The following is a 19,089-nucleotide window of genomic DNA, read 5'->3' on the forward strand; positions in this document are numbered from 1 at the left end:
AGCAGTTAACGCTGTAGTCAATTTATTTCAGAAATAATTCACTATTTTTTCGATCTAAGGTCTACCTCGTTCAAAAACATATTCTGTTAAATGGGGTTATTAACTATAATAAAGTTGAAATTCAACATCTTTTGAATGAGAAATAGAACTCAAGCAAGACATTGGAACCACTCCAAAGGACCTTTTCAAGAGTCAAGCAAATTTCAAGTTGGAAGCTGTGAAAGTAACTGATTTTAACGGTAAGAAAATCAGGCAGTGGATGACTCTTATAGAGTGAATGAACGAGGCAGGATAAATCGAACCATAAGCATAACGAGAGTTACGGGTGGGAATAGGGATGGATGGTTGACCGTTGCAAAGCTTTCTGAAGAGCCAGATACATCTTGCACGTTATCACTCGTCATCTGTCCCCCTGACGCCAGTTACAACGACTGCCTTCCGCACCAAAACCTTCTCGTTGTCCGACATGACCTTGAAAAAAGCGGGGGCAAAGCAATACAGAACAACCGCATCCACATCAGACTCTCCCATGAAACTGGTCATCGTTTGTTCGCAGAAGGGTGTATGAGGCCAAGCCCAAAGAAAGAGATAGCGATCTGCCTGGGCATCCAACTTGCTTTTGAAATTCACGAATTTCCAGACTAGATTTTCTAGTTGCTCATTTTGTCTCTTGGCATCAGCTGATGGGGGCCTATACAACGTATCATTCATTGATGCAACATGTGCCCCGCAGTCACTGATCAGATCTTCACGACTCATCGAGAAAGTTGCCGTGCTCATTGCAGAGCGCCAGTGCTGAGTAACATGTGCAGGGCCTTTATTGTTAGTACAAGGCCAGATTAATGGTGATAAGGAAATGATACTCACATATTAAGTGTATCTGTTTTTCGATGATAGACAGATCCTCGTTGGCACGAGGATCAATGTAGCCGACCATAGTTCGAGTCAGGTACTTCTTAAAGATACTGCATGCAATGTAGTCGTAAATAGCACAGAACAGTCTAAAATCGCCATTTGAACGAGCTGAGGGATCATAAGTATTGAAGTCATCCGGTCTGCCTCTGGGCAAGACTTCAGGGAAATGGCGTTTGACCCATGTCTCTGTGTCTTGACAAAGTTGGTTCATGGTGTATCTTGCTTCATCGTCGTCCAGATGATTCGTCCATTTTGAAGCTCTGCTTGCTTAACAACAAGAGCATTGTTCATCTGTAGCGAAATATCTAACTTGCCTTGGCATTCCTCGAGCATCTCAGTTTGACGTCGAAGTTTCTCCTCGGCACAAAGTTGATTCCTTCTATTAATCATACTGTCCTCTCTGTATGCACCAACATGGTCCACGAGGTTCTTCCATCTTTCACTCTCCGAAGACAAGCTCTTTCGATAATCTTCGCGAATTGCCATGGATTCTTTCAATTCCCATTGAAGACTCTCAATTTGCTTGTTGGCTTCTTTCAACTCGTACTGTAACCTGTAGAGCTCTTTCTGCAAGGATGAGGGTGCTGAGTATTCCCTGACTTCACGATTTATTGCTGTCAGAAACGGAGTATTCATCCATGGGCGGAAATTCAAACCTGAGTCCATATGGCATTGTGTGGCATCTTCAGCCGAGACAGGGCCATCATGAAAAGAACCCCTGGGAGAGCCTCCTCGAAAATGATTCATCATGATGGAAATATACGACTGGTGAGTGAGACGATTCATCATGAATTTTTTGTCTTTTGAGGTATGAAATACTGATAGAGCGGGACAGCAAGAAGTAAAAGTAAATGATTGAAGATAGAAGGCAGGTTATGGGAGGAAGACGTTGGTGATTAAAGGTGATTTTTTGGGTCAACAGGTATTTGGAGCAATTGCCATAATCTTCCGCTTCATCTTTCATCTTTTTTGTCATCACCCTTTCAAACAATTCTTTTGTTGTCTTCTTCTGGCATCTTACAATTGCACACTAATCGCTCAATAAGAAATTACACAGATACCTTCCGACGTCCCATTACGTTCTTCATAATTCTACCACTGCTCTTTGACTAAAAGACCATCACCAAATACTTATTCCGGGTAAGTCACGCCAGCTCATTCAAAATTAATCGATTATTTGAACCTCACTCCTTACCACTCTTCTTTTGACAATCTGGGAACACCCAGAACACGATTCTACCACTTCTTTGCTCTTCGACCCATCACGTCACCACTGAAATTAATTATGGCTAAGTGACGCTATCCACCGACTCATATTTTATTTGAACCTAATCTCTTACCACTGCTTCTCTCCAGCCAAATCTAAAACTCGCTTCCAGGTGACCAATACAAGAACAACCGACAACATCATGGCAGAGACCAAAAAACCCAAGTTGGTCATCGGACTTGACTTCGGGACCACATTTAGCGGGTACTCTTACAACTTGGCATGGGACAGTGTACGCATAGCTGACAATGGCAGTATTGCTTGGGCTTTCGTAGGATGCAACGTCGATGTTGAGGTTATCCAGGAATGGCCTGGAAAAGGAAACAGTAAGATACCTACGATCCATGGTCTGTACCAGATCTGACAGTTGAACCAGGTACATCGCAGAAGGCACTCACTCTCATCTCGTATGTGAATGATAAAATCCGATGGGGGTACGAGGTCAACGATATGAAGGCAGCCATCAGGGGTGTTAAGCTTTTGCTTGATCCTAGCCAAGTCGTTCGATGGTTACCTGCAGCAGAAAGTGAGCATCTCATCTCGGACTTGCGGAAGGAACCAGTCGATGTCGCTGGTGATTACATGAAAAGAATGGTGTCCCACATTGCGAACATCATTGATCGAAGGGGACTGGGAGATCTTTTGAAAACATTGAACATTCAATATGTTTTAACTACCCCGGGAGTATGGTCCGACAAGGCCAAAGACTTGACCATGCAAGCAGCACATCTTGCCGGTATCCAGAGTTCTCACCTATCCCTTCTATCTGAGCCTGAGGCAGCTGCGGTCTACACTATTCGCGCAATTCAGCCTAACTCAATGGCAGTATGTGTTTCTAAATGATACTGTGGACTATGAGATGGCTAAGATGTACTAGAAGGGAGATTGCTTCATTGTCTGCGACGCAGGGGGTGGAACTGTGGTAAGTCTCATTCCGTGAGATTTATGTTTATCTACTAATTGAATGTCCCATTTCCCTTTGAGTAGGATCTCATCACCTACAGAATTACACAGACTGAGCCTCTGAGAATGGAGGAGGTTACCGAAGGAACAGGTAATATCACCCAAAAATATTGAGGATGGAGTACTTACTGCCCCAGGCGAGGTTTGTGGCTCCGTGATGCTGGATGAGCGATTTGAGGAGTATCTCATTCAGACAATGGGTCGAAAGAATTACAAAGAGTTGAGTAACTCCACAAAGCGGGTGGTAATGCAGCGATGGCAGAATGATATCAAGCACCATTACTCAGGGCCTCAAGATGAGGATGAAGATCTCGACATGGGTTATGTAATCCCTCTTCCTGGAATAGAGAACGGCATACATTACATGGAAAGGTAGGTTTCTTCAGAGTATGCTAGACGAGTCTGTGCTAATACACTGAAAGTGCGCACGTCCAGGAAATTTTTGATCCAGTTGTGACGCAGATCGAGGCTTTAATCTCCACACAAAATGATATTGTCAACGCCGCTGGACGCCCTGCAAAGGTGAGTAGATTGGAAATCAAGTTACCATGAGAGTGCTAAGTTTTTCAAGGCTATCATTCTTGTCGGCGGCCTGGGTGCTTCCGAGTACCTTTACAAGAGGCTGAAACTGAGGTTCCATGGGACACAGATCATGCAGCCCCCCAATGCGTGAGTATATTATGAATATTAGCTTCGACTTGAAATATTGCTGACAGAACTAATTTGACATTCAGATGGTCGGCTGTTGTTCGGTAAGTTGTGGTGTTATTTGGGAGTTACACAAAATGTGCGCAAGGAATAAACTACTAACCAAAATAGGGGTGCGGTTTATCGCGGACTCGAGGGAAATCAGGTAGTTGACAGAAAAGCTAGATGTCACTACGGTGTAAACTATTCTTGCCGTTTTGATCCTGTATTACACGACCTGAAGGACAGATATTGGTGTTGTTATGAGGAGAAGTGGATGGCAAACAATCTGATGACATGGTACATCCGAAAGGTAAGTGAAGTAAGTCCTCTGGTTAGCTTTTCCAGCTTTCTTGACGCGAGTTTTGGCAGGGCCAATCGATTTCTGAGGACAAGCCAATCAGTTTTCCATTTTACCGAAGCGTTGCAATGAACTCCTCAATGAAATTCACAGATGAATTGATGTTTTGCATGACAGAGAATGCCCCGAAGGGCCTTGGACCGGGTAAGATCCAATCCAATCAAGTTCGAAAACCTCTAAACACTAACCAAGCGAGATACATAGATGTATTCCCGCTCTGCAAACTGGAAACAGACCTCAGCAAGATCTCAAAGGAGCTTTTTATCAAACGTAAAAATTCGACGGGGATTGATTATTACGACATCCGTTTCAATTTGATTCTCACGGCGGCCTCGGCCTCCTGGATTTTCGAGTCAGAATTTAACGGAATGAACTATGGCACCGTACGAGCGATGTATGTCTAGCTGCTATCGCGGGTCTGTCAACTGAGGTACTCACGCCTTCATTGCTTAAAAAGGATTATGATGGGAATGAAACATTTTTAGCTAATGACAAATGCGACCCCGAGATTGGTCAAGGGGGGTTTTTTCCATTGATTATCGCTCAAGACAGGGATATGAACTACGAGATGTGAATTGAGAGTCTCAATCAATTTTTATTCAGATAGCTACGCAGTGGAAATTGAGGATGATCATGATCAAACCAGCCTTCAATTCTAAGGTTATTGCGCCCAAACCCAATATTATATATCATTCAAGGCTGCCATTTAATCATGCAGCACTTGAAGTACACCCAGGTGCTGAGATAGGAAAAATGAGATCAAGGTAATAGAATATTTCATTCCAGGCTTACATTATGCATGTATTTCACTGAAATGAAGTAGCTTCATTCGGCCGCATACGAGAAGTGCGGGTACCGGATGAAAGATTGTTGAGTGGTTCGCCTAAGACGTTGGAATGTACAGAACGCTCGTAGAGATTTCAAACTGAATAATACGTTCTCATTTTGTCGACAGATAGATCCTGCTGTCTGCCAGGAGAAGAAAGGTGCTACATGGTAGCGTGGAAACATCGAATTATAGTTTTGAGGTATCAAGTTACAGGATAGCGATGATAGTTGAATAATCTAGAACTATAAACATAATCCCGGCACAAGCGCGATTTCAATCTAAGATTTCCTTCTCTGCATAAACCGGCCCTATTTCTTGTCAGTCATCAACGGGTCCTCGGAGCAACCCGAAAGTTCGGGGAGCCGAAGCGTCGGGAGGCCGTCCAACCCGAGCATCTGGAAGAAGTAACAGTGCTCGCAGATCTCTGCCAATCAATTTAATGTTAAACGCGAATACATAGTGTTGTCGGAGTCTATGTTCCATGGTCACATGACCTTATGCAAGTGTCGGAACAATGGATCATGTAATCAACTTTATTAGTCAGCGTACCACATGTTAAATTGCTGTGGTGGAGACTAGAGAATACCAGACAAGTACACAGACGTGACCCATACCATTGGTACATGCTGTTCGACCCTGATTACGTGTTCAGAGAGTTATGAGCCCGGATTATCTCTCCTACCGTGATATTTTGATTGAATATACGTTCTAGAAGCTCTCCTCGACTTGCGACGACAGGATTGTTTACCCCTGAGATCACTGACGACGACAACAAAGTTGCCGCGTCAACCCCTCCGAAGAACACGACAATTGAGAAAGGATTGAAAGCCATTTGAAACCAACTAAGGATGGACCCCACGGTATCTGTCTCACAATGGAAGGGTGAGAAGCTGAAAAACAGCTCTCATTGGCCAGCTTGGTACTCTGCGATGAAGCAGTTTGCCAAGACTAGGAAAGTATGGGATTATTGCAATCCTGAGAAACCAGCCCCGGAAGTGCTGGAGGAGCCGCAGGCCCCCGCACGACCGCGGTTACATATCCCACGAGGGGCAACTACAGAGGTAGCCAAGACCCTAAGGGAAGAGTTTAAGGATCGTCAGATGGAGTATAGCTACGACCATGACGATTACAAAGAGGAGCTCAAAAGGTATGAGAAGGTGGAAAACGGCCTACAATCAGTTGAGTTCGTGATCACTGCGTCAACAGATACTAAGCTACACCGTCTCATGGATGATCTTGAGACTCCGTACGAGAAGATTAGCTTTCTCAAGAAGCGCTTCTCACACACAAAGTCTCACCAGAATGAAGTCCTGCTACGCTGGGCAGAAGGGTGCGTACGACCACCAAAGAAGGGTCAAAACGTACTATCCTGGCTAGAAGAGTGGGAGCTGATACGTGATGAAGCGGTCAACCTAAAAGTGGAGAGTGACACTGCGCAGCATCCGCAGCTGTTTTTACATGCTGTAAAGGACATCCTACCGGTCTGGTGGGAAGCTCGGTTCCAGGATATCGTACTAAGAAGTAATACAATCGAGATAAACGATCTGATTGAGTCCTTCCGTACATCCTATACTATGTCGTATTCCGAGACTACCAAAAAGAATATCAATTCTACGTCCAAAGCAGCATTTGCCACGTCAACTTGGCAGGGTAAAACAGAGGCTGAAACCTCCAGAACCGACAGAAAAGACGGGAAAACTGGACCATTTCAGGACCGGAGCTACTGCCCTTGTGGCATGAAACACCCGGTCACCCGGTGCTGGGTATTGAATGAAGACCAGAGACCGGATGGGTGGATGGGCCTACGAAAGGCCTCCGAAGCGCTAAAGAAGTCATTCAAAAAAGAACCAGAGTGGAAGGTTTGGGTTGAAAACCAGCTCAAAAACGCATCCAACTCATATGAATCCACAGAGAAGACATCTGAGTCTGCAAACTTAGCCCATGTCGGCTTTGCCACAGTCGCCCTATCAACTGAAGTTGATACCAAGTACCGAGACCAATGGGTATTGGATACCGGAGCAAGCGTACACGTATGCAACGACCGGACCAAATTTACCGAGTATAAGGAAGACCCCTCGTATCTCCGTACGGGCGACAATCGGACCGCAATTGCTGGAGTCGGTACAGCAACCTTCACCGGAAGGGATCCTACAACTGGCAGACCGCGTGTGGTAAACTTGTATAACTGCCGTTATTCTCCAGATTTTCACTGCAATTTGGTTTCCTTAGGCAGGATAGAGGACCATGGAGGATGGTGGGATATGAAGCAAGGAAGGATTATGATTGGAGATCAACCTATTCTTGAGACCTACCGAGAACATGATATTTATCTGTTCTCACAGACGCGGGATGAACGTACAGTTTTTCGGCCGAAAACAGAGGGTCGTACGACTACGATCAAGACCCAAAACAACACCCAGCATAAAACTGCACTTGCTACCCGACGATCAGAGAAACCGTTGAAATCGTCTGCCAATACTAATACGTGGCATAAACGACTTGGCCATGTCTCGAAGGCAGCAATTTAGCAACTACCGAAACTGGTCAGTGGAGTTGAGGTTGTACGAAGCACGGAGGATGGGGAAGAGCGACCGGATGATGAAATTTGTACGGTCTGCAGCTTGGTCAACGCTCCACGACAGGTCTCGCGGAGACCGATAGGCAAGCACTACGGACGGTGCGGGAGGGTCTACTTTGACCTAATTCAGGTCATTATGGGATATAATCAGCACTGCTGGATAACCCATTTCTACGTTGAGGGTATCCGGTTCCACTGGTTAATGACCCATGTGAACAAAAACGGGTGCCAGGAAGCGATCAGAAGCTTTATCGCTTTCGCTATTCGCTGGCTAAATTTGCCGATTAAGGTGTTCCACTCTGATAACGAGAGATCAGTTGATGAGAGTATTCTACTGCTAATTAAGCAGCTGGGGTGTGTTCACACGTTTACAGTCCCGTATACGCCTGAGATGAACGGTCCGGGTGAGCGTGCTGGAGGTGTGATTATCTTTAGAGCGAGAGCGCTTCTAAAGGAAGGAAAACTACCCGATAAACTATGGCCAGAAGCGGTAAAAGCGGCAGTATACCTGCTGAACCGTACGCCTACGAGATTGGAAGATGGGACTTGGATAGTTCCATGGGATGAAGCACGGCGCTTTATTGGGTTCAACCAGGGTACCGAGGGTACTCCTGTCAATACTCCCACAAAGACGTCGCTTGCGAATATCAAATTGTATGGATCACTTGCATACTGCAGGATCCCCAATATCCCGAAACTTGACAAAATGAAGTCACGAGCTGAGATAGGATATCTCGTTGGCTACGTGGCCTCGAATATCTGGCAAATCTGGATACCGCACCGTGGTCAGGTCAGGATGGTCCGAGACGCAGTTTTTGATGAAAACCGACGTTTTTCGGCAGAGAACCATGACCCGGATGAAGGGGTGAAGCTACCAGTTCCAGAGGACTATCCTCCCACAATCATGGAGGAAGGACTAGAGGTCGACTGTATTCGACAGGGTCTCGACGAACAGACTGCTCGTACGAGTATTCCCGAGAGTACCCCAGAAGGGAGCTCTCCGGGACGGTCCTATAGAGCAAGAGATGCGGATGATGTAGACGTCATACAGGATCAAGAATCTGGAGGATCTAGAGAACCACAGGAGACGACAATACCACACTCGGGACAAGATCAAGTTTTTGTGCACAAAACCCCAATTGATCATACCCCACCACCGGATTATCCAGTTAGAAGCAATTCTGCGGAAACTACCACTGATCAAGGGGTGAGGGATGATCCTGAGCGTCTCGCTCAGGACCATAATCAAATAGATCAGACGCCTGTTTCGCCAGTATCACTACGGGAACCGAGCCCGGAGGATCAACTCCAGGACCAATTACAGCTATCCCTACAGGAGAGCGTTGAGCAAGAGGATCGTACGACATCGGCCAAGAACGACTTGGCAGGGTCATTGCCTAAGGATCAAGATCGCGATTGTGCAGCTGTGGATACCAGCAATATCATCCAGGGACCGAGGGTGCGAATATCGAGACGAGACCGAGACTACGCCTATAACACCATGTTTATCGATGACGACAACGGCGACGATACCACAACAACCACTTTACAAGCGTTTGCTACCGGTCTTCTAGCACCAAAACCGTCGCTACGGCAGCATCGAGATGACCTACCACCTCCACCACAACGATTCCGAGACGTCTGGAAACACCCATTGAGCGAAGGTTTTAGCCGAGCTATGAGGGTTGAACTAGACGGACTACAGGCCAAAGAGACGTACAAAGTCGTGGAAAGGCCAAAGGATCGTGGGATACAAGTACTGCCCCTCATGTGGGTATATGCTTATAAATTTGATCAAGATGGGTTCTTGATTAAGTGCAAAGCCAGGATCTGCGTACGTGGGGATCTCCAGACGATCTCAGACGCAGACAAGCGAGCTGCCACACTGGCAGCCAGAACTGCCCGTATGCTATTTGCCCTGAGCGCAGCGTACGACTTAGATATCCGACAGCGAGATGCGGTAAACGCTTTCCTAAACAGCAAGCTCCTAACAGAAGTATACACTCTGATGCCCGAGGGTTTTATGACTCAGGGCAAGTGCTGGAAGCTGCTACGGGCGCTGTACGGACTGAGAATTGCTCCACGACTTTGGCAGCGAGACGCAGCGCGTGTACTGAGAGAGCTTGGTTTACAACAGGTTGCCGAGGATCCGTGTGTTTTTGTTGGGGATGGGATTATCGTATTCTTCTACGTCGATGATATCCTAATCGCCGGCCACCACACTGCCCGCGAGCGTGCTCAGCAGCTAGAACGGGAACTCGAGAAGAATTGGCAGCTGACTGACCAAGGGGACGCTGAGTGGTTTCTAGGGATCAGAATCCTACGAAATCGCAAAGAGAGAAAGCTCTGGCTAGTGCAGGACAGCTATTTTGCCAGTGTTGCTGAGCGGTTTAACCTGGCTCACCGAGCTCCGGTCTGGACTCCGGGAACCACGGAGATCCTAGAGCCATACGACGAGCAAGCTACAGCCGAAAGCATCCACCAATATCAGCAGCGAGTGGGCTCAGTTCAATATGGTACCACGATTACCCGCGCGGACGCAGCAAAGCGAGCGTCTATCTGCGCACAGTTCCTGACCAACCCTGGTCCGAAGCACCACCAAGCAATTGAGCGCTTAATCTGCTACCTCTATACCACACGGTTCTGGGCTATACAATACGGTCCAGTTGACAACGACAGCGAAGTGGTGAAGTTCTCATCAGATGCTTCGTATGGGGATATGGGTGACCGGACTAGCTCCGCAGGATATATTTGCCAGTTCTTCGGTGGACCGGTGGACTGGAGGGCAACCAAGCAGAAGACCGTGACCACGTCGACGACGGAGGCTGAGTTATTAGGCCTATCAGACGCAGGAAGGTCACTACAGTGGTGGGATCGTCTATTTGGAAGGATTGGTTTCAAATATCCGGAGGGTCTCACAATCGAGTGTGACAACCGCCGTACGGTGGACTTGATCAACGCAGAGGATACCCCCTTCGATACCAAGCTCAGGCACGTTGATATTCACGGGCACTGGCTGAGACAAGAAGTCAAGGAAGGCAGGGTGCGGATCAAGTGGGTACCAACCGCGCAGATGCTCGCGGACGGACTCACCAAGATGCTGCCGAGGCAGAAGCATGAAGCTTTTGTCAGGATGCTGGGATTGACGGACGTGCGTCATCTCATTGAGGAAGAAAAATAAGTCATACTTGCCTAATTAGTAAGTAGAGGCTGTTTTGAAAAGATCGCAGTTCTGAAGGAATTGTGTCTATTTTGTTGCTTCTGAGAAGCTTTGAATGATTCAAGTGACCATTTATGGCAACTGCGCAGCTTTGCCAGGACTGCCAAAGCTGAAGGGGTGTGTCGGAACAATGGATCATGTAATCAACTTTATTAGTCAGCGTACCACATGTTAAATTGCTGTGGTGGAGACTAGAGAATACCAGACAAGTACACAGACGTGACCCATACCATTGGTACATGCTGTTCGACCCTGATTACGTGTTCAGAGAGCAAGGCTGGCATGGGTATATCCCATTCCTCTGTCTTGAATCCTTGCTCTTCTCGCCATACTACTTCATATTATGAAATTTCGTGCTTTTCGGTATATATTTTACATATCATCACCAATAAGTACGATTACACGAGATTTCAAGGCACATTCTTCAACATTAAATCAATCACTCTCTAAGTGCATTATATCTCTCTCATTTGAGCCCCTTACTAGAATCAGGGAAATGTCTTCCGCTACTGGCACGGATTCGGCCACCCGGGGTCTGAAAGTGCTTATTGTTGGAGCGGGCATTGGAGGTTTGGCTGCGGCGATTGGTCTTCGCCAAGAGGGACATGAAGTAGAGGCAAGAATCGCAACCGACTACCAGAGTTTCCAGTGCAGGTTGGCTAAGAAACATCACATAACAGCTGTACGAGCGTTCTCAGTTTGCCAACGAAGTGGGTGCCGCGATTCACCTGACCCCGAATGCCAATGGTGCACTGAAACGTATTGGTATTGATGTTGCACATTACGGAGCAGTCGAGGCGGAGCAGGTACGCCAATTATTCTTGGCTTGTCTTGAACATTCCCAGAACTCATATCTTACTGCAGATTCGTAACTTCACCGCTGAGGGCAAGCTCAACTTCACTGAGCACGTTTCTGAAACCTGCAACATTTGGAAACACGTAAGATTTTGCTCCTTGTTCCTTTGATCCGGCTAACTTTGGAAATTCAGAAATGGGTTCTCATGCACCGTGCGCATCTCCACAGGGTCCTGAAGGAAAAGGCGCGGGGTTCAGGGAAAGGGAAGCCTGTGGCACTTCATACCTCAAGCAAGGTGTCACATGTAGATCCCCACACTGCGACTGTCACGCTCGCTGACGGACGGACTCTCCATGGCGATGTTGTTCTAGGTGCGGACGGTGTACATTCCGTGACACGCCGTCACGTCTCCGGGGATGAGGTTCAAACGTTCACAACAGGCAAAAATGCATTCCGGTTCATGGTGCCTAAAGCAGAGTTTCTGGAGGATATGGAGTTAGCCGACCTGGTACGTGAAAACGGGGTTGTTGGTGTATGGCACAATGACAACACCAAGGTCGTAATCTACCCCTGTGTCAACAATGAGGTGTTGAACTTTGTCTGCATCCACCCTGACACTCTCACTCATGAGATCTCTCATAGCCGGGATCAATCCATTGGTAAAACTGCCCTGCTTGATATTTACAAGAATTATGATCACCGGGTCCACAAGATGTTAAAGAAAGCAGATTCGGAGACTTTGAGCATCTGGTCACTTCTTGACATGCCAAGCCTGTCTACATGGGTTAATGATCGCCTAGCGGTGATGGGGGACGCTGCTCACCCTTTCCTCCCCTTCGCCGCATCCGGGGGCGCTATGGCCATTGAAGATGGTCTTTCTCTGGCCGTCATGCTTACTGGCGATATGAAAAGAGAGGAGGTTCCTGCACGCTTAAAATTATATGAGAAGGCCCGCCGGGATCGCGCAATGAAGATTCAAGCTTTCGCTCGGGAGTCAGGAAAAAAACCTTTGCCTGAAGAAGAGGGTAATTGTACTTTCTCGGGTTGGAGGACACATGCTAACACACTTTATCAAGTCTTATCCATGAGGTCCTATATCTTCGGTCATGACGAGTGGGAATATTCCAGCCAACTGCTACGAGAACATCGCCAATCCTCTACACCTCATTTATGACATGAGAACTCACTAAGTTGGGGATCAGCAGCTGATATTTTGTGATTTGAAAGAGCAGGAGCTGCTTTTAGGTCCTGCGTCCCTATGGCTTGTCCCTATCAGAGGCATTCTTGCTGATGAAATAAACTTATAGAGAGACCTGGTAGAGCAAGTGTTGACATGGAAGAGTGACTGTTTTCCAGTTGAGCCAGATGCAGAGCTGCAGTCTAAGAGGGAAAAGGAAGTCATAATACCTGTTCCACGGTGCCGCGCAATTTAGAACAGATACTGAAAGAACTGGACTTGGGCATAATAAAGATTTAAATCTCCGAAGGTTCACCTACGTCTACTGGATCTCCTACCTCACTGCTTTATTCAAAAATCTCAATGTTATAGGTTAATGGATATGGCTTACTAGAGCTAAACCGGCCGTTCGACAGGGTTATCTTATACTGTACTGGAAGTTCTTGACCTGCAGAACACAGCAAGGGCTGCAAATACTTATGTCCTCTCACCGTACAGTTCTAGTTACACTTTGACCTCCTTAAGGTGCGTCATTTCCAAAGCGACAGATCGGAGAAAACCTTTTGGTATAGGAAAAAGTAAAGAGAGTAAAATACACCGTTCCAATCCGTCCCGTCCAATGTTCCTGTATGCTGACAAACCCCATGCAAGACGCCTGAAGTCACAAATATAAAACAAGAAATTATGCGAATCGGCGCTTTGACGGACTCGGTGTGCGGAGGTGATTTTCACGATCGCGAGTCCGTTCAGTCACAAAATCCATCCCTTTGTTCTCGAGCATTAATGGGGTGTCTTGGTTTTGGGTGTAGTTGTTCTGTCGGGGATCGGGTTGTCCGTAGTAACCGAAAGTCGAGGCATGTTGGAGGTGGAGTGGTTGTTGATGCATGTAATCATGCGCAGGGGGCTGTGGGTAGTTATGTTGGGAGAAGTCTGGCTGACTTTGTCTGCTTCTGAAAGAACGGAATGACCAGTTACTGACAACAGTCACTGTAGAGATAGTAGCGAGGAAAATGGCCTGAAAATAAGTTAGTAGGTGATTAAGTGATCCAGAACAGGAGACATACCACTGCCTTCCAGCTGATGGGATCAATAAAGTTGTTGATGATCATGGCCATCGTATGGGCAGACACCTTGGCGCGTCCGATCTTGGCCGGGTCGCGATTCATGCAACGTTCCCAATTCTCACAAACACTTTCCAACGCCGGCAGTCTATCTCCTCCTCCACATCGGTTATCCACGTAATCCTTGGCGCATCTTGCCATATCGGCTAGAATAGTATCGGACTCTTGCTCGGCCGCGTGCTCGAACTCGGTGCGAATAGCCGAAACAAAGGTGAAAACGATGTAGACGGCCAACGAGAACAGCGATAAATTGACCATCAGCTGAGCCCACCAGGACAGGATGCTAGGAACATTAGGATGCGCCTCTAGCAAGGCAAAGAACTCGGAGAAAGAGGACATGCGCGAAGGGGCAGCTTCTGTGACCTCTTTCCCTTGTTTCCCCGGTTTGGCTATTCTGTGATCGGTCGGTTGGTCACTTTCATCGTCACTTTCCAGCTTGACCTGCCGACTCAACTCCTGATTCCGACGTCGTTTCTTTTGAACCTTGTGCAGGGCTCCACTGGAATAGGGTTTCTGTTTCATGCGGGGAATCTCACCCCGACCGGGACTTCCTCCAAACCGACCGTAGATGTTGAAGAGTGAGTTCCGTCGTTCAGGCCTCGATTGTTCCGGTGTATCTTCGTTATCGGCATTTTCTGGGGAGGAAAAGTTCTCGGCGCCGGAGGAGAAGTCGAGGTCCACTTTGCGCGGTGTCATGAAGGCAGGTTGACCAAAGACGGACTTGGGGGTTGGTAGAGGGGCATCATTTTGGGAAAAGAGAAAGGGTTGGGAGTTTGGAGGACGAAGGGAAGGTGGTTTCTTGTCTGGTGAGCCGAATGCGCTGTGTGTTCCTGAAGATGGGTCAGTAGGATTAGAATGGTAGGAGTTAGGGAGCCTACGTTTCTTAGTCTCCAGGTGGGAGAATGGAGATGTCACATCCATTGCAGGACGGTTCTGCCATTCAAAGTCCATCGGACCTTCAGCAGTTCGTACCATCTTGTCGTGGTGGGGTGGATCATGGATGGGGAGAAGTTGTTTTGGTAAAAAAAACACCGGGGCAACAGAACCCGCTCGGAGCTAGAAAAACGTAATCCTAAAACATATCCATAAGGGATTGTAGTAGCTCAACAACAGAACTTCACCATCGAATAACTAGTATGTCAATGCAAGGAAATCAATGTCGTTACTAGTAGGTGGTCTAGGCGTGATCAGCTAACTCCACCATCTGCAGGTCTAGCAATTAAAAACAGATTGCCTTATCGGGCAGCAAGTATGTATTACAGCAGGGAGTATTTAGTACTTTATCTGGGTCTTTGATCGATATTCTTCCCACTGGAATATCGAGAACTTTTTTCTTTGTAGTTCTGGGGTGCAGCTAGCTGTACAAAGGTCAAGACCAGAGACGCCCTCGATTGGATGATACATAACCAAAACGCATGAGTGATCATCAGCGTTACAATCGCTGATTCTCGCAACTATTCAACCTAATTCAATTTGGAGAATGACCCGATGTCACAAGGAATATCTACGTATCTTATTCAAATGCAATTGTACAGAACAGGCGCCAGCACCCATTCAAATTGATTGTAATAAGAATTAATGCGCAATAACAGGATTTACTCATCCATTTGCCACTGGTATTCCAGTGTCTCATTACGACTCTTCTTATTCCTCGACGCAAACCAATCCTTCTCAAACCCATTCCCCCGATCAACACCATCCCACCGATGACCAGGCCGAATACCATATCGATTTGGTTGAAACGCACCCCGATACAATGGCAGCCCAGAAGCACCAGCCCCAGGCCCTTTCTTCTGTGTCAAGAACTGCGCTGCAGGATCATTCCACCGCTCAACTTCCCGTAACTCATCATTCATCGCTTCATCTTCGATCGTGCGCGCAAGAGGCATAGCCTTAATCTCTTGTAGTTCCTGTCGTCGATTCTCCCGCTGCTGACGCTGTACATCACCCATAAGTGCTTCGCGAGCTTGTTCCTCCTTGACGCGCTTCTCTTCTTCGGCGCGACGAGCTTCCGCCCGCTTCATTGCCACGTTAATGATTCGTCCGGACGCGTCACGGTAGATTGTTTCTTGTTCTTTTTCGTCCACCGCTGCGGGGTCTTTGAATAGTGCTGCTTCAGCCTTGCGGCGGCGTTCTTGTGCTTTCATCATCGCGGCTGTTTGTGCTGCTGTCTGGAGACCTGCTAGTGCGCCAGATTCCATGCGGGGCCCGTCTTCCTCTGTTCTCTCGATCATGGGCGAGTCTTCATCGTCGGCTCGTCGTGCCTCGCGCTCAGCTGCGGCGGAAGCTAGGATTGCATCGGCGGCTGCTTGGTCGCTTTTATTGTTGGCCGCTGCTCCGCCGATGGTCTTCCAGCCGGACTTTTTAGCTCGGCGGAATTCGGTACTTTGAGCTGATGTGTCGATGAAGGGGCTGTCTTCGTCATCGTCGTTCAGGGTTGTGTTGCTGTTTCGGAGGTCTGGTGGGTCATCGTCTGCGATGAGAAGGCCAGAACCTGAGGTGTCGGTCTTGGTCTTCTTCCGCTTCTTTTTTGGGCGCTCAGGCGCTGGGTCTGCGTTGAGGTAGTTTTTGGCAAGGTAATCTGCCAATGAGCCGGGCATGGTGAGTTGAATACTGGTGTAGTGCACGTCTTGAGCTTTGGTCGCGGCAGTGATTTATCGCTTATCAATAGCTGGAACAATGTTTTCCCGAGGTTTGTATCCGCCTCGACTTGACTTGTTGTTAGGGAATAACCATTCACCCAGAATATAATTAGGCCATTCAATATGCCTCGGTCGGAGGAAGCGGAGTCATGGGCAAATGCTGTCTATTCAGCAATTCAAGAGATTCCTCACGGCAAAGTTACCTCCTACGGCCACATTGCCCTTCTGCTGGGTGAACGTAAGAAATATCTTTAGTTATGCCGCACGTATTGCTGACACAATTTGATCCATAGCTCAAAGACCACGTCAGGTTGGTGTGTGTCTGAAATCTCTACCTGCCGCAGACTCTGGCTTGCATTTCAATTCCAGCACTGTCCCCTGGCAACGAGTTGTCAATGCCAAAGGGATGATCTCTCATCGGTAGGCACGGCTCTTAAACGTTGCTCTTCCTCTCTTTGATCATGCGCTGTTATCTTGGGATCCTGTCCTACCGCTAATGATCTCATAGTGGCCCTGGAAGCGCAGAGCGGCAAGCAGAGGCACTGCGAGAAGAAGGCGTCGTTGTGACCACGGACAGTATGAACGAGTTTTACATTGACTTCTCAAGTTATGGCTGGTTTCCAAAGCAGCTACCGAGTGAAGAAGAGGAGGACAATGAACAGTCAACATAATCGCGTGATTGATCATGCTGCTTTCTTGTCGCTAGATAGATTATGAGATACCCCGACTGAAATAATCAACGTCGAAAGGCCATTTAAAAATATATTGGGGCAACCTCCGCGGTCTTTTCGATAAAATCATGTCTATCTTGTTTCAATCTAGGACCCAATAGGCCGTTGATTGTTTCGTAACTTTCGGTGGATCCAAAAAGAGACAGAAATGCTCTGACACAGATCCTGCAGACAGCTTTGGGTTTAAGGGAAAATTCGTCGAGGCACTCATTCCTTGGGGTAAAAACTGGAGATTGAGAAAGTGATTTTGAGGACGAGGTCGGTAAGCACATGAATGTACCTGTAGATATTGATTAGGGGACTGTTTGGCCATTCCACGACCTGAAACGCTTATTTTGAGCTAAAGTCCAAGCCAGATGAGAAAGAATCTGGGAAGGGAAGATTCCAGATTGTCATGCTGGAAAGTCGTCGGCAGGGAATCGAGCTTGTAAGTCAAAGGTTGGTAAAATCCCAAGGACATCGATTTGTAGATGTCTCAAAAAATCGTGATTATCATGTCGCTTAGTGAGTGTCGTTCAATGTTTTGGACTAGAACTACAGTAAAAGTCTCGTTTCTGACTTCGTTCTTCTTCCCTCCAACTTCCCTCTTGACTTCTACTCTGTCTCACTCGTTCGTATTTGTATTTGCGTTCATTCTCATCTTTCTTATTCTTATTCTTATCCTTAATATTTCCCTACTATTCTTCCTGTTTACTCCCGATTCCAGCTCCTATCCCCATGCTGTCCCTCCACCAAACTGCTTGTCTCTTTCGTTTCAACTTTCTTTTGTTTATTTTTCATCTTCAGCATCATTACAGGAAGTCTCCTCCAGCTCTATTACCCGGTTCTGGCCCCTGTGACATGATGAAGCTTGCAACAAAACCTCCTAGCCAATTTTGATTTATCATATTATGATTGACAATGGGCAGCATGATGACAAAATTCGGGCTGTCTGAATCCACAGGTTCATGATTTTAGCCCAGTCTAGAGTCTGAGTGCCCAAGTTCAGTGTGTTCTAAATGACCTCAATCGACGCCCCACATTCCAATGACTAACCAACAATCACAAGTTCAATTGACTTGGAAGCCATTGTTTCACGAAGTTGAATGAGAATTGTTACTGTCCTCTTAGGCGTATCAACTCAGCCAGTGGCTTGGTGGCGTGCTTCCCCAAATCGCCAAACCTCCAACCTGATCCATAACACTCAGTCCAGATCTTATGTCCACATTCCCTTCATCAGACCCCAACCTCAGAAATTCTAAAAGGCACAGACGAAGAAACACACCACGCCACCAAAATCAACACCAAAGAAGGAAAATTCCAATCCTCCCACTCGCGCATGAGTGGCTCGTCAACCTAATGCCCCACGATCTACACTAATCCGCCGATCACCCGGGGTCATCACGACATCTGTAACAAATGAACGACCCGAAATTTTCCTTCTCAAGCTCGCAGTCTCCCGCAGTTTCGTGCAGAAAAGTTACACTCTTTTTGAAAATCTCCCGGAAGCTGAAAGTTGCTGGTAATCCAATTTTGAAATATAGATAAGTAGATTTGTTTATGACTGGCAAGGGTGATTTCGATGCTATAGCTTCTCGTGCGCCTGTCGCTACCGGTGAGGATGCTTAGAGTGTTAATTCTTGTGAGGAGTCGGTGCGCGATGAAGAGACTATTACGGATCCATTTGCGGCGCCGTTGAAACGGCAGTTGAAACCGCGGCATTTGCAGATGATTGCTATTGGGGGTAAGTTGTACTTCTGATAGCTTGAGTTGTTCGCGCTGACCATCTTGCTAGGCAATATTGGACCGGGATTGCTGGTGAG

The 19,089-nt window shown here is 47.2% G+C and overlaps 9 protein-coding genes across 9 annotated transcripts; 5 read left to right on the plus strand and 4 right to left on the minus strand.

The window, feature by feature from the left end:
* Nucleotides 1–393: 393 nt before the first annotated feature.
* N7520_002197 (uncharacterized protein) lies at nucleotides 394–1,126 on the minus strand (the record flags this gene model as incomplete). Its single annotated transcript, XM_057136132.1, has 2 exons — nucleotides 394–815; nucleotides 868–1,126. The coding sequence occupies 2 exons, from the start codon at nucleotides 1,124–1,126 to the stop codon at nucleotides 394–396; spliced, it is 681 nt and encodes a 226-aa protein (XP_056998818.1).
* N7520_002198 (uncharacterized protein) lies at nucleotides 1,123–1,619 on the minus strand (the record flags this gene model as incomplete). Its single annotated transcript, XM_057136133.1, has 2 exons — nucleotides 1,123–1,461; nucleotides 1,572–1,619. 2 exons carry the CDS (start codon nucleotides 1,617–1,619, stop codon nucleotides 1,123–1,125), a joined length of 387 nt encoding a protein of 128 aa, XP_056998819.1.
* Nucleotides 1,620–2,324: 705 nt separating this feature from the next.
* N7520_002199 (Hsp70 family protein) lies at nucleotides 2,325–4,597 on the plus strand (the record flags this gene model as incomplete). The annotated part of the gene is made up of 11 exons (XM_057136134.1): nucleotides 2,325–2,508; nucleotides 2,559–3,007; nucleotides 3,060–3,104; nucleotides 3,170–3,236; nucleotides 3,283–3,517; nucleotides 3,568–3,667; nucleotides 3,717–3,814; nucleotides 3,880–3,897; nucleotides 3,965–4,145; nucleotides 4,205–4,337; nucleotides 4,398–4,597. The coding sequence occupies 11 exons, from the start codon at nucleotides 2,325–2,327 to the stop codon at nucleotides 4,595–4,597; spliced, it is 1,710 nt and encodes a 569-aa protein (XP_056998820.1).
* A 1,273-nt stretch (nucleotides 4,598–5,870) lies between these two features.
* On the plus strand, nucleotides 5,871–7,550 carry N7520_002200 (uncharacterized protein; the record flags this gene model as incomplete). Its single annotated transcript, XM_057136135.1, has 1 exon — nucleotides 5,871–7,550. The coding sequence occupies one exon, from the start codon at nucleotides 5,871–5,873 to the stop codon at nucleotides 7,548–7,550; it is 1,680 nt and encodes a 559-aa protein (XP_056998821.1).
* Nucleotides 7,551–7,736: 186 nt separating this feature from the next.
* N7520_002201 (uncharacterized protein) lies at nucleotides 7,737–10,781 on the plus strand (the record flags this gene model as incomplete). The annotated part of the gene is made up of 1 exon (XM_057136136.1): nucleotides 7,737–10,781. One exon carries the CDS (start codon nucleotides 7,737–7,739, stop codon nucleotides 10,779–10,781), a length of 3,045 nt encoding a protein of 1,014 aa, XP_056998822.1.
* A 535-nt stretch (nucleotides 10,782–11,316) lies between these two features.
* Nucleotides 11,317–12,790, plus strand: N7520_002202 (uncharacterized protein; the record flags this gene model as incomplete). Its single annotated transcript, XM_057136137.1, has 5 exons — nucleotides 11,317–11,430; nucleotides 11,501–11,626; nucleotides 11,685–11,759; nucleotides 11,810–12,641; nucleotides 12,693–12,790. The coding sequence occupies 5 exons, from the start codon at nucleotides 11,317–11,319 to the stop codon at nucleotides 12,788–12,790; spliced, it is 1,245 nt and encodes a 414-aa protein (XP_056998823.1).
* A 685-nt stretch (nucleotides 12,791–13,475) lies between these two features.
* N7520_002203 (putative nuclear envelope protein Brr6) lies at nucleotides 13,476–14,889 on the minus strand (the record flags this gene model as incomplete). The annotated part of the gene is made up of 3 exons (XM_057136138.1): nucleotides 13,476–13,808; nucleotides 13,858–14,744; nucleotides 14,793–14,889. The coding sequence occupies 3 exons, from the start codon at nucleotides 14,887–14,889 to the stop codon at nucleotides 13,476–13,478; spliced, it is 1,317 nt and encodes a 438-aa protein (XP_056998824.1).
* Nucleotides 14,890–15,509: 620 nt separating this feature from the next.
* On the minus strand, nucleotides 15,510–16,514 carry cwc26 (putative cell cycle control protein (Cwf26); the record flags this gene model as incomplete). Its single annotated transcript, XM_057136139.1, has 1 exon — nucleotides 15,510–16,514. The coding sequence occupies one exon, from the start codon at nucleotides 16,512–16,514 to the stop codon at nucleotides 15,510–15,512; it is 1,005 nt and encodes a 334-aa protein (XP_056998825.1).
* Nucleotides 16,515–16,679: 165 nt separating this feature from the next.
* On the plus strand, nucleotides 16,680–17,227 carry N7520_002205 (MGMT family protein; the record flags this gene model as incomplete). Its single annotated transcript, XM_057136140.1, has 3 exons — nucleotides 16,680–16,794; nucleotides 16,850–16,976; nucleotides 17,065–17,227. The coding sequence occupies 3 exons, from the start codon at nucleotides 16,680–16,682 to the stop codon at nucleotides 17,225–17,227; spliced, it is 405 nt and encodes a 134-aa protein (XP_056998826.1).
* Nucleotides 17,228–19,089: the final 1,862 nt, after the last annotated feature.

Source organism: Penicillium odoratum (genome assembly GCF_028828045.1).
Source record: "Penicillium odoratum strain IBT 22623 chromosome Unknown utg000002l_segment0_segment0, whole genome shotgun sequence".
Lineage (NCBI taxonomy): Eukaryota > Fungi > Ascomycota > Eurotiomycetes > Eurotiales > Aspergillaceae > Penicillium > Penicillium odoratum.